General features: G+C 43.8%; 1 protein-coding gene across 1 annotated transcript; it reads right to left on the reverse strand.

Annotated features, from left to right (window-relative positions):
* Window positions 1–529: 529 nt before the first annotated feature.
* Window positions 530–14,250, reverse strand: LOC116408747 (transmembrane protease serine 2-like). Its single transcript, XM_031896538.1, has 11 exons — window positions 14,176–14,250; window positions 10,850–10,907; window positions 9,590–9,758; window positions 8,073–8,153; window positions 6,651–6,785; window positions 5,233–5,401; window positions 3,781–3,956; window positions 3,262–3,357; window positions 2,225–2,367; window positions 1,633–1,785; window positions 530–1,297 (listed from the first exon to the last, which is right to left on the reverse strand). The coding sequence occupies exons 2-11, from the start codon at window positions 10,862–10,864 to the stop codon at window positions 1,292–1,294; spliced, it is 1,143 nt and encodes a 380-aa protein (XP_031752398.1). The 5' UTR covers window positions 10,865–10,907; window positions 14,176–14,250; the 3' UTR covers window positions 530–1,291.
* Between the last annotated feature and the right edge of the window lie 434 nt (window positions 14,251–14,684).

Genomic DNA, 14,684 nt, shown 5'->3' on the forward strand with positions numbered 1-14,684 from the left:
GTACTGTTTTATTATTACAGAGAAAAGGGAATCATTTAACCATTAAATAAACCCAATAGGGCTGTTCTGCCCCAATAAGGGGTAATTATATCTTAGTTGGGATCAAGTACAGGTACTGTTTTATTATTACAGAGAAAAGGGGATCATTTAACCATTAAATAAACCCAATAGGGCTGTTCTGCCCCCAATAAGGGGTAATTATATCTTAGTTGGGATCAAGTACAGGTACTGTTTTATTATTACAGAGAAAAGGGAATCATTTAACCATTAAATAAACCCAATAGGGCTGTTCTGCCCCCAATAAGGGGTAATTATATCTTAGTTGGGATCAAGTACAGGTACTGTTTTATTATTACAGAGAAAAGGGGATCATTTAACCATTAAATAAACCCAATAGGGCTGTTCTGCCCCAATAAGGGGTAATTATATCTTAGTTGGGATCAAGTACAGGTACTGTTTTATTATTACAGGGAAAAGGGAATCATTTTTAAAAACTATAATTATTTGCTTATAATGGAGTCTATGGGAAACGGCCTTTCCATAATTTGGAGCTTTCTGCATAACGGTTTTCCAGATATGGGATCCCATACCTGTACTGGAAATTTGCTTAGATATACATTTGCTTTCAATAGGCAAAACCGGTTTCATGCCCCCACCCCACCCCCCAAATAATAAAGACAGTTGAATACATTCAGTAGAGTCTAATACTCTGGGGAACAAAATGTTTGCACCTTAACTCATTGGCTGCTTCTACTTTATATGTTGGGAAGAAGTGAGGGGACATTCAGTTGTGGTCGTGCAAAAATGCGCCCACTTGTTGGAGAAATTGAAGCCACTCAGTAGGTGCTGTACGGCCAACATTATCATGGCGGTATCTTTGATTTGCTTCAATAGGCACCGCTCCAAAAGAATGGGCATCAAGTAACGTGTGGTTAATAAAGACTGGTCTTAAAGCAACATCAACGTCTCTGTATCCGAGGGATCCGATCAAAACTCCCTGACCACATGGTACTTTATTGAGAGAAAGCTCTGTATATATACCAGGGCTGGGGCAAGAGAAAGGGAGCTTCCTGCTATGGGTCTGGGAGATGTGAGTGGAGGTTGAAGAACAGCTGGAGGCCCATGGGTTGGACGGTTACACAGTATAATATGTCCTTTATGCTTTTATTTCTTTGTATTGCCAAGCAAGCCCTCTGGTTCTGGGACCTCAGCGGAAATGCTGTGTTCTCTCAATATCATAGGCTTTTAATCTGAATCATCAGAATCAAATCACAAAGATCACTGATCAACTTTAAGTCTGCAACAGAGAAACAACAATCGATGTTAATAGGCAAAAGAAACAGGTTGCATTAAAGGGGCAGTAAACCTAACCATAACGCTGCCCCACTGCGCCCCCTAGCTTTGCTATAGAAGTTGTCAAAAAGTTCTAAGGATCTATAGCAGGGATAACAGATTGAGATGGCAAGTTTAGAAAGGAAAGTGCCCCAATCGAAATCAAATGTAAGGAAAGGATTCGATTAGTTGCACGTGCACTTTTATCTCACTAAAATATTTATATTCAGAATTCTAACTGATACAGCTGGTGTTTGAGCTCAGTGTCCCTATATGTGTATAAACATCAGTGTTCCTTACCTTCATCTGTAAATATATCCATTCCACAAACATGGCCATATTCCCATATACACCAGGTGTATTGGGTTGGGCACATCCGACCCCCCAGCTGGTGTCACCAACAAGCCACCAAGTGCCATTTGTTTTGGTTACTAAAGGTCCCCCGGCGTCCCCCTATGAAATGAAAGCAGATCATTTAGAAAGCATTTAATTTAGTGCAAATGGAACCCTGTACTTATAGTGTGATCGAAGACAAAGGACAAGGAAAGCCCCATTTGCTTATGGGATGGGGTGACAGTATGTGAGCAAAGGCACAGCATCTTGCACATACGCAGCAGCATAAGGTTTTTGGATTTTACGGCACTATTGTACAGGTTTTATTACTGTGAATATTTATTTATACCAATATATATATATGTGTGTGCCCCTGTTTGTACCAATACTGTATTGCTCAAATGTATAGAACTGTGTACGCAGTAGTGCTGTATAAATAAAATGTATACATATATATGTAGGAATAATTCACAAAGTTGCATATTTGCACATTTATCACATAGTAATGTGACTGCTCTTTATAAATGAGGCTCAATGTGTAGCAAATAGTGACCCATACCTGGCAGGAACCTATCCACCCGTATAGACCATCAGCACATAGCATAGAAGGTGTAATGCTCCCATTATATACATGGGACTGATTGCACACGTGCGAGGGAACCAGTTGCACCTCGGCATACTGCAGAGTCCTAGCAATGTTATCTGGAAATAAAGTTTTTTAAAAAACGTTAAAACCGAGTTCTGAGGCTGAGGGGGGTTTCCAGTAACCTATGATAACAGAAATGAAAAAGAAAAAAATGACTGGTGCATTAAAGGGGCAGTATTCCCTCTTGTTCAAAATGAATCCAATGAATAGGGCTTGTGCTGAACTAATTATTCTAATTAAAAAAAGATAATGGTTTTTGTTATTTCTTGAGAAACTGAAGCCACTCCATGTTTGGTGCTTGTGAGGCAGGTAATTCAATAACCAGTCTGTAAACTTCTCTTTTAAGCCTTTGTTGTGACTGTTTTGTTAACAAGAGTTCATCTCAGTAGGGGGATTATCTGTAGGAATCTTATTATATAATATACTGTACCCACTTCTCATTTGTAATCCGACACAAGAGGATCTATAGAAAGTTCCTTGTTTATAATATATATATATAATACTATAAGCCATCTTTAAATTGTCCATGTGGGCTTCCGTCTGTGAGGGAAATGACTTCGAACATACTGTATATATAACAGTGAAACTGACCACACAGCAGGTCAACTGCTAAATGAAAAATAAAACTTTGTTCAGTTCTGAAAATTATTTTTGAATAAAGACCGTCACAATATCATGAGTGTTTGCAGTTTAGCACTTCCCATATCTAAGATGGCGTTAATAAGATGGCCTGGAATGGGTTGGGTGCCAGCGGGTGCCCATAATACAATGTGGATACTGACTGGGCAGCAGATGTAGTTGGGGTGCTTGTTACCCATGGATCCAAACTGGAAGAGCATTTTCTCTCCTTCCCCCCTTGCTTTCTGCTATATTCTATGTACTTAAACATATACATTTATATCAGACATTGTACCAGGATTCTAAAATTTTAATCTTGGACCTTTTCTTACCTCCTTGAGCGGTTGTACCCCAACCAGATATCCAACATTGTGTGCCGGCCTCCCAGAACATTCCGGCATTGGGTAAGCACACCGGCTGGGTGTTATCTGAAATAATAAGGATTTTAAGATCAGACATGGGGATAAAGGGACAGACTTGTTCAGTGCTGGGAAACTGTGCTTATTGCTCCCAACTCCAATTGCAGGAACAGAGAACAGGGAGCCGGATTTACACACATCAGCTGGGATTCTCATTGGGGGATTTCTTGCATTTTAATGCAGCCGCCGGCCCTTGAGATTTCAGTGAAAGTTTTATTGTTTATATTGCTTTAATAATACAACCCTGATGTTGCTGGACTACAGCTCCCAGCATGCCTCACCCTTCATGATATGTTACATTATTCTGGGGTTTGTAGTCCAACAACAGCTGAATAATGTGTGGTTGAGAAGGGCAGCACAAAATGTTCTTCTCAGCCGTATATTGAATAACACATTGGATGTAGGAACTTCTTACGCGTTGCTGGTACTTACAGTTAAATGTAATTTTATCTGTCAATTTCATCAGGGCGATGTCGTTATCATTATCAGAAGAATTATAACCAGGGAACACAATGATCCTCTCTACAGAATAGCCATTGGCATCAGAGTAACTTGGCAGGGTCAGAGCCCCAGCGAAAACCTTCCAACCAGAAGCATTTGAACGAGATCTAACAGGGAAACAAGAGCTTGTGATTATCACTTCTCAGATGTTTTTTTGAAACATTAAAAAACTAAAAATCTAAATAAACAAATGTTCCTCCCCAAACTATTCCCACTTCACCATTGGCTAGTAATATATGGGGCATTAATACTGATATATGGCAGTTGCAATTACTGAGCAGTATTACTCCAACACATTCATGGGAACTCGTTGATAAAAATCATTTCATAGCCAATTAGTTTCATATTCACTAGCCAGGAGCCATTTAGGCCAACCCTCCTTCTGTCTAAGGGTTTGTCATTAGTGAAGGCCGAATCTCCCCACATTCTTATATATGGCATTTAATAGAGGAGCTGTAACTGTATATTCAAAGAATGGATCAAGCTAGAGGCCCATTTGGTTTCTGAATCCAACTAATTACTCTCATTGAAACATCATTGGCTTACTCTAGAATCTCCATTTGAGAAAGTATATAGTTCTATGAAACTCAGCCCCTGGGAAATGCTTAAGCTGCCCATACAGGCTCAGATTTAGTCCGTCAGTTTGGCCGATTTTGCTGATACTGCCCGACCATATGGACAAGCCTGGTCAGTTGTGGGGGGCACTTCCTTGGGGGTCAAGGATCCCTACTGATTCTCTTCACTTCCTGCTTTTCCTATCATTCAGGCAGTTGGTTCTAATGAGCAGAACAATAGGAATGTGGGCAAACACATATATGGCCCCTTGTATGATATCTATTTAATAGGAAAGTAAAATAATAAATAAATAAATAAATGAATGATACCCTTATGTGCACAGTGACATGTCTACAATACCCATCAGGAACCCCTGAGGCTGCCCTAACCTAGCAACCCCCACTGTCCTGCAGTTACACAATATTACATCCAGTATGTGCATGTCTTCCCTGTGTAACTATAAGCCAATCCAATCCAGTTTATGCTGACCATACAAGTTGAAGGTAACTTTCAATATTAATCCGGGTATATAATAATGTTTCAAATTGTCATGTGATACAAGTGATATCCCTAAACACTGATTATAACTGACACACATTCTATAAAAAATCAAATATTTTAGTTCCTTGTGGTTTGATATGCCTTACAGAGAAACAACAGTGATAGAGGCCAGAGTACAGATAAAATTAAGGCAAACAACAATATCCACAGAAGAACATCAGATTAGGCCTCTTTCTCTCTCCTAAAAACTTCCTCGACAACATCACGGTCGAAAACTGGCCAGCAGGTGGTGATGTTGTGACAAAATTCATTCATATTCATACTTACCCATATACACAGTGAGCTGCCGTCACTATCCACTTGGGGGAAATGATGGACCCGCCGCATAAAAGTCCTGTTTTGTACCGTAGACCAACTTGCCACGGCCAGTTTCCGTAGGCAGCATTAGCTCCTCCTACTTTATAATTGGCTACACTGTTATATGATACACCGCAGCCTGTGGGTAAGGGAATTAAAGCCACGTCAGAATGAGGGTGAAATCATCAGCAAAAAAGGGTCAGGCAGAAGTAACTGAAAGAATGACATTATTAAAGCATACATACATATAGGGGCGTTTGCCTATCCCCTTTATAACCCAGATACCTCAAGTCTTGCCTTTAGTTCAACCCAAGGTGCTAACAAGGTGTGTGTATGGGCAAAGATGTCTCCACACATGGAGATCTAGACACACGACATGGCAGTTTGAGAGACTATAGGCCACAAGCTAATATATATGGCCCAAAGGCAAATAAGACCAATGTCCCACCAAGAGATCTTAAAAGGTGATATAATCGTGGTCTTAGTAGTAGAGGCCCAGGATTGGCTGGGAAAGATCTGGGAAGTAGGTCTCAGTAGGTTCTTAAAGGTCTGTTTGGCATTTTTGGAAGCACCCAACAAGGAGTAGGAGGTAACAGAACTAAGTAAAGGTGGCTATACACTGTAAAGGTCCCCATACACGAGCCAATAATAATTGGCCCGTGTATGGGCACTTCAGACGGGCCTGCCTGACTGATATCTGGCCTGAAATCGTCCAGATGTTGATCGGGCAGGTTAGAAAATCTAGTCGGATCGGGGACCGCATCGGCTTGTTGATGCGGTCCCCGGACCGACTTTACCTATACCCGCCATTATAATTTGATCATTTGGCCCTGGATTCTCCCGATACCGTAGGTGGGCGATATCGGGAGAAGATCTGCTCGCTTGGGTCAAGCAAGTGGATCTTATGGTGTATGGGGACCTTAAGATCCACTTGTTTGATGAGGTCGCCAAGTGAGCGGATCTTCTCCCAATATTCCCCACCTACTGGTGGGTGATATTGGGCTAATTTGATTGAATGAAATCAGCAGGCATAGGCACCGTTGGTTGGGGGAGCACATAAACGAGTCGATATAGCCCCCGTTCCGATGGAAATATTAAACCTGCCCGATCGATATCTGGTTGATTTCACATTTGATTTTCATTGTGACGGCTCTGGGTGGGATTTCCATGATTTGCTGCCTTTGGGGTCCCCTAAGAAGATGAACAAAGCAGAAGAGTAAAAGCCTCTGATCCACATCTGCACCCAAAAAGGTCAGCCGGAGAGTCTGAGGTATTTGACACTTAGGTCCCTTTATCCCTGATCTTTAATAATTCATTTCATTAATAGACACAAAAAATACAAAGTTCTAAAGCCTCACATTAAATGCTGGGGATGGATCGTTCCTTACCGCAATTCTGTTCATCGTCTCCATAAGGGCAGTCGGGTACCCCATTACATATCTGGTTGGTGCAGATACAGACTTTAGAGTAGTTACAGGACATTCGGCAGGTTGGTGGGTGTAGGATGGCTAGGAGCATTACAGCTATAGAAAAACAAACTCTTTATACCATTTGTTGAAAAACATAACTTTAGATTAGGGCAAAAAAACCCATAAAATCAGTGACTCAGTCCCAAAATGTAGATGCAAAGACTTTTGCAATCAAAACTTCAACCTTACCACCCTTAACCAATCAGCTGCCTTACCACCCCTAACCAATCAGCTGCCTTACCACCCCTAACCAATCAGCTGCCTTACCACCCCTAACCAATCAGCTCCCTTACCACCCCTAACCAATCAGCCACCTTACCACCCCTAACCAATCAGCTGCCTTACCACCCCTAACCAATCAGCTCCCTTACCACCCCTAACCAATCAGATGCCTTACCACCCCTAACCAATCAGCTGCCTTACCACCCCTAACCAATCAGCTGCCTTACCACCCCTAACCAATCAGCTGCCTTACCACCCCTACCCAATCAGCTGCCTTACCACCCCCTAACCATTCAACTGCCTTACCACCCCTACCCAATCAGCTGCCTTACCACCCCTAACCATTCAACTGCCTTACCACCCCTACCCAATCAGCTGCCTTACCACCCCTAACCATTCAGCTGCCTTACCACCCCTAACCAATCAGCTGCCTTACCACCCCTAACCAATCAGCTGCCTTACCACCCCTAACCATTCAACTGCCTTACCACCCCTACCCAATCAGCTGCCTTACCACCCCTAACCATTCAACTGCCTTACCACCCCTAACCAATCAGCTCCTACCACCCCTAACCAATCAGCTCCCTTACCCACCCCTAACCAATCAGATGCCTTACCAGCCCTAACCAATCAGCTGCCTTACCACCCCTAACCAATCAGCTGCCTTACCACCCCTAACCAATCAGCTCCCTTACCACCCCTAACCAATCAGATGCCTTACCACCCCTAACCAATCAGCTGCCTTACCACCCCTAACCAATCAGCTGCCTTACCACCCCTAACCAATCAGCTGCCTTACCACCCCTAACCAATCAGCTGCCTTACCACCCCTAACCAATCAGCTCCCTTACCACCCCTAACCAATCAGCTGCCTTACCACCCCTAACCAATCAGCTGCCTTACCACCCCTAACCAGTCAGCTGCCTTACCACCCCTAACCAATCAGCTCCCTTACCACCCCTAACCAATCAGCTGCCTTACCACCCCTAACCAACCAGCTTGGACTTAGCCAGTAAATGAGTCCCATCTCTGTGCAAATGCTTTAATAGAGAGATTGCAATACACAGGTAAGTGCCTATATACTGTATATAATATACAAATATATCATGTTTCCCTTACCAGCATAGAAGAAAACCAGCGCAGTCAAAACTAATAACATTCTGGAAAAATATTTGATTAACATGAAGCCGATTTTCTGTCCTAAAAGAGAAAATCAGTTGTTATTAGTGAGCGAGGGCTGCAACCATGAGAGTCTGGCCAGTAATTCTGCCGCTAAATACAATATCCCAGCTGGACTCCCCCCCCCCCCGTAAATCTCTTTGTTTGTTTATTTCCCATAATGCCATTGGGTGGGCGGGGTTACTGATGCCAGAGTTGCTGTTAAATTGCCAGTGAGAGGAGAACTAAAGCCTAAAACTGAGCGTTTTTTTTAACCCAAATGCATTAATGTCAATGGGCATTTTTTTGCAGCGACTTTTTTGTCTCGTTTTTTACGACAAATTTTTGCCGCAGTTTTGCAGAATTTCGCTGTGAATCCGTGCCTGTGAAAAAATGCGCTCATCACTAAGGCCGACGCATCGCTTTAGACTTCCAGAGTTGCGCAAAGGTAACCCCTGCAGGCAACGTCACATGACTAGTGATGAGCGAATCTGTCCCGTTTCCCTCCGCCGAAAATTCGCGAAACAACAGGAAAATTCCCGAAAAACGCGTTTGTCACTTGACTTTTTTTTTACTTGACTTTTTTGTCACTGTCGTCTTTTTTTGCCACAATTGCGCCTATGTTTGACACCCATTTTGACACGACCACGCCTATTTTGACGCAACTGCAATATTTTTTTGACTTGCAGCAAATTTTTCCGCGCCAGTAGTGAAATGCAGAAATTTGCTGTGAATCCATGTCTGCTGAAAAAATTTGCTCATCACTACACATGATTTCAGAAAGCCGAAGTGATGCGTCGAGCACCGGTGCCGATAAATAATAAATGATACCGTAGCTCAGTATATTGTGAGTCGGTCCCTCAGCTCAGGTAACTAACGGCAACCAAAAGCAAACTGAGCATGTGCGGTGCCGCAGCAGAAAGATGTGGAGCTACTGGGGGCATCTTCTGAGACATGGATCTTCCAGTCTATAGGGCTATGGTGGCCTTGGGCTGGTACACAATCCAAAAACACAAGGTACAGCATTTCTAGCCTTTCTTTATTAGGTTTTAGTTCCCCTTTAGGACCTCACAAATGTTTACCCAGAAATAAAACTTCCGCACAGTGCAGACTGGAGGCACGAGAGACTTCTGAGAGGGAAGAACTGTGAAACCAAAATGAGAATAGGTGGCACTTAATCATAGGGAATAACTGTGCCTACAAACTTCTTTCCCAAAGATACTGCCCCCCCCCCATCTAGTGCGGATGTAGAAGGTAAGTAATATGGCAAATACAAAATATTGGATGGACTTATTTCAACTCAGCAATATCCAGTAATTGGCAGAGGATTCACAGCAATAATTAGCCATTCATATCCCCAACAACACATACTAATGACAAGCAGGCCCTTCCAACATGGCTCCCTTTGGGGCTTTTTTAAATACAAACAAACAATATTGAGATTTCTAAAATGTCTTTTATCCATGAAAATCACTTACTACGAATCTCAGGTGGTAAACTTCTTAGAGGTACAAGGTCCAACTGGTCAATATATTCTCTAATGGTGTATGGTTTTGGGGGAAGCCGCCCTTTGATGGTATAGCGACCTGATCCATTGGCAGGCACCGCAGGCTGGCGATTGGTATTCTTGTTCAGCTGGGTAAGATACTGTGTTTAGCAAAACACACACACAAAATATGACAATAATTAGTCATTTGAGATGGACTAAGTAAAAATTCTAAATGTTGAAGGATGTGTACATAACCCAACCCAGAGTCAGACGGGGTGACAGGGCCCTCAGCGAACCCCAAACCTACTAGGGGCAACTGCCTCAGCCCCCAAATTGCAAACAGAGGACTCTTGGCCAAGGTTAAGTAAAATTTAGCTTTTGTCACTTGCAATGTGACAAAGAAAGTTTCATGCAATAAATGTGACTTTGCTGCTAGGGTTGCCACCGGTCCAGTTTTGACCCGGACAGCCTGGTTTTTGGTAGGCCTCTCCGGGTCAAAACTGCCTGCCCGGTTTTCCCAATTTAAAAAACTGGGCAAGATTGACGCGGTGATTGGCCCATCATAGCTCGTCTCCTTGACGACAGTGGTCGCCCTGTGATGTCACTGCCCCGCCCAATGATGTCACGCCCTCCATCCCTGCACGGAGTTCCCAGGCAGGAGAGATGGCAACCCTATTGCTTTCAATTTATAATACTTACAAAGTTCTACCTTCTAACCCCATTAGAACTAGGAAAATGTATCACTTGATAAAAGAAGGAGTTCATACTAATGTACTAGAGCCCACCTTTCTAAAGGTGGAACATCTGGTTACAGCCATATCCCATCATCTTCCAATAAAAGTTCATAAAGCCACAAGACCACCATTGGGACATCTTATTGTGGCTGTAATAGGTTTTAATGTTTGTCCTATAGGAAGCCAGGGCCATACATACAGTATAGGCACCCTGGGACCCTGCCTAGGGTGGCAGCTTAAGGGGGGGGGCAGCCCTCAGGTGCCTATATATCTGACAAGATTAAAGAAAATAGAAAAATCCCCCTTCCAGCTGGAGGGTGAGGGTGCAGCATGTTCCAAGAAGTGACATCACTTCTGGCAGAAGTGACGTCACAGGTGGAAGTGATGTGGGTGGTGTGTTTGGGCCCTAGGGTGGCACAGGACATAAATACAGCGCTACAGGTAGTTAATGACCCAAAGTTCTTTACCAGTCTCCAAACATATTTACTTTAGTTTAGATACATATATTCACCTACCAAATCGGATTCCATTTCAGTCTCAAAGTCAGAAGGTCAAGAGCTGAAATTGTATAACCTGGAATTAAAGCACAGGGGATAGGAAATGAGTTAAAGAGCCCCACACAGCACAGATACCCCTAATATCCCTATCCCTGTAATCTGTTCCTTCAAACAATAGGAATAAATCCCATTTTATATGCTGAAATCCAGCTGCAAAACAGTTCTACTCTTTCTGCATCATTTGTAATCCTGGCAGGGGAGGAGGGACTAAAACACTGATGTTACAAATTGTAACAACTTCCCCACAGCTTACAGACAGCATACAGGAACTACATAACCCACAATGCATTGCACTGGGATGTTCCTTTCCTTATTGACATCACATGTGCAGCAGGGAATTGTGGGATTGGGAGGAGGCAGGCTGAAGGCAGGCTGAGGGACCGGCGACTACTGTTACATTTTATTTGAGTCACAAAGTAGTCATCCAGATCAGCAGGGGAACAGGGGGCGAGGCTTAGGGAACAGGGGGCGGGGCTTAGGGAACTGTTCCAAACCATATTATTACATTAAACATCAGGAAAAGCTGCATATTTTTTCATTAATGTATATTGCAAAGGTGCTTGAAATTCTGTTTACTTTTCAAAAAACATGTTGTGTTTGGGTGGAGTTCCCCTTTAATGAAGTAATGGTGATTGCAGAAATGATACCATTGTTTTCAGGCTGGAGCTCGATCAACACTTTACTCAGCAAGTGCACCTTTGGTACGTTACTGGCACACCCAGAATTAATACAGAATAATCTTTGTGTTGATAATATCCTTGCAGGTGCATATCAAGCATTAAATATCAAAAGATAAACTCTTCTAACTTATAAAAACACTGTATTAAGACAACAATCTATAAAACATAATAGGGATTTGTAGTTAGACATTAAAGCACAACAGAACAATCTCGTTTTCTATTTAAAAGGACCCTGGGGGGGGGGGGGATATCACTCCAACTTGCAGCTCAGCAGTAAAGTGTGCCTGAGTCTGAGCTTTCAGAAGGAGCCAGCGCTACACATTAGAACTGCTTTCAGCTAACCTATTGTTTCTCCTACTCCCATGTAACTGGAGGAGTCCCAAGCCGGACTTGGATTTCTTACTATTGAGTGCTATTCTGATACCTACTGGGAGCTGCTATCTTGCTCCCTTCCCATTGTTCTGCTGATCGGCTGCTGGGGTGGGGGGGGGATATCACTCCAACTTGCAGCGCAGCAGTAAAGTGTGCCTGAGTCTGAGCTTTCAGCCAGCGCTACACATTAGAACTGCTTTCGCCTAACCTATTGTTTCTCCTACTCCCATGTAACTGGAGGAGTCCCAAGCCGGACTTGGATTTCTTACTATTGAGTGCTATTCTGATACCTACTGGGAGCTGCTATCTTGCTCCCTTCCCATTGTTCTGCTGATCCAATGTGCCCCATGTGACATTTCAAAATTAAATATAAAAAAAAATCTGTTTGTGTTTTTGAAAAACAGATTACAATGCAGGATTCTGCTGGAGAAGCTCTATTAACGGATGGGTTTTGAAAAAAGCACTCATGGGAAAAGACCCCTATTGGACCCCTGTGGACTCCTGGAGAAAGCAAGGTCTATACACACACCTGTAGACCCCTGGAGGACCCCTGTGGACCTCTGGAGAAAGCAAGGTATATATACACACCTGTAGACCACTGGAGGGCCACTGGAGAAAGCAAGGTCTATACACACACACACACACCTGTAGACCCCCTGTGGACCTCTGGAGAAAGCGAGGTCTATACACACACCTGTAGACCCCTGTAGGACCCCTGTGGACCTCTGGAGAAAGCAAGGTCTATACACACACCTGTAGACCCCTGGAGGACCCCTGTGGACCTCTGGAGAATGCAAGGTATATACACACACCTGTAGACCCCTGGAGGCCCACTGGAGAAAGCAAGGTCTATACACATACCTGTAGACCCCTGGAGGGCCACTGGAGAAAGCAAGGTCTATACACACACCTGTAGACCCCTGGAGGACCCCTGTGGACCTCTGGAGAAAGCAAGGTCTATACACACACCTGTAGACCCCTGGAGGGCCACTGGAGAAAGCAAGGTCTATACACACACCTGTAGACCCCTGGAGGACCCCTGTGGACCTCTGGAGAAAGCAAGGTATATACACACACATACCTGTAGACCCCTGGAGGGCCACTGGAGAAAGCAAGGTCTATACACACACACCTGTAGCCCACTGGAGGACCCCTGGAGAAAGCAAGGCTATACACACACACCTGTAGACCCCTGTGGACCCCTGGAGAAAGCAAGGTTATACACACACACCCGTAGACCCCTGGAGGACCCCTGTCGACCCCTAGAGAAAGCAAGGTCTATACACACACCTGTAGACCCCTGGAGGACCCCTGTGGACCTCTGGAGAAACCAAGGTCTATACACACACACCTGTAGACCCCTGGAGGACCCCTGGAGAAAGCAAGGTCTATACACACACTTGTATCTACAACAAAATGGGAACATTTTCCATGTGAGCGGCATAAATAGTACACCCAACACCATAATCCTGACCACAGGGCAATATGGATAATGTGAAAAGGAAGGTTAAACCAGAATGTATTGTAGATTGAGGTAGAACTCAGCCAGAAACATGTGAAGGTTCAGGTTCTCAAGCCTCAAACCTTCAGCTTAGGGGGAGGTGATAGACACAATATATTCCAAAATTTCAGGCTGACACAAAAAAAATAGAGTCTTAAAACAGAGGGTGATGCAGTTAAAAAAGTGATGATTTCTACAGTGAAAAGACATCTCAAAGGGCAAGCCTAATATGTTCCGTGCCTTATGGGGCAAGTTGGGCTCCCCCAACTGGGGCAGCAGAACCACTATAAACTACAAAGATTTGCCACTGATTTGCCTACTATCTGAATACTGTAGAAACATAAAGTTGTCAGTTCTACAATTCCACTAAAACACATGCATGTATCTTGTCTGGCCACAGACCAACACAAGGCTGGTAGTTATAACAATGACTAGTCAGGCAGTTAATCCTAAACTAGCAAATACCTAGAGGAACCCAGACCAATACAAATCGTAGCCCAGGACCTGCACACTGACAGATAAAGTGCAGCCAAGTGCAGTACATACATTGTGGCTCCAAGTAGAACACGGGTCTCCATGTTTAATATATAAGCTATTGCTTCCTAGGAAGGCAACCGTATGAACTCAACTTCATGAGAAACCCGGAGAGCGACCCCCAAGGAAAGGCACCTTCTATAGAGATTCTAACACGTATTCTGATTAAGCAGAAATAAACGCTACACAACCATTACCTTACTGGTGCCGCACTGTTGGAGCCCAGGTTTGGAATGGAGAAGCCACCGCACCTCCAGCTGATTAACTGATTGCATTCATATGAGGCTGATTAAATTGGCCCGATCTCAGAGGTTACTCAAGAACTCTGCCCTGCATCCTGGAACACATTCAGCCGCATCACTTCTATGCATGGACCTATCCAGAGAAACTGCAGAGTCCAAAACATGATTTTTTCAAAACCCATCAGTTAATAGAGCTTCTCCAGCAGAATCCTGCATTGTAATCTGTTTTTCCCATGGGGCTAGCCATATTCTTCATTTCCCAGGGTGCAACAGCCATGTGACCTGTGCTCTGATAAACTTCACTCTCACTTTACTGCTGCGCTGCAAGTTGGAGTGATATCCCCCCACCTTACCCCCAGCAGCCGATCAGCAGAACAATGGGAAGGGAGCAAGATAGCAGCTCCCAGTAGGTATCAGAATAGCACTCAATAGTAAGAAATCCAAGTCCTGCTTGGGACTCCTCC

Source organism: Xenopus tropicalis, chromosome 2, assembly GCF_000004195.4.
Source record: "Xenopus tropicalis strain Nigerian chromosome 2, UCB_Xtro_10.0, whole genome shotgun sequence".
Taxonomy (NCBI): domain Eukaryota; kingdom Metazoa; phylum Chordata; class Amphibia; order Anura; family Pipidae; genus Xenopus; species Xenopus tropicalis.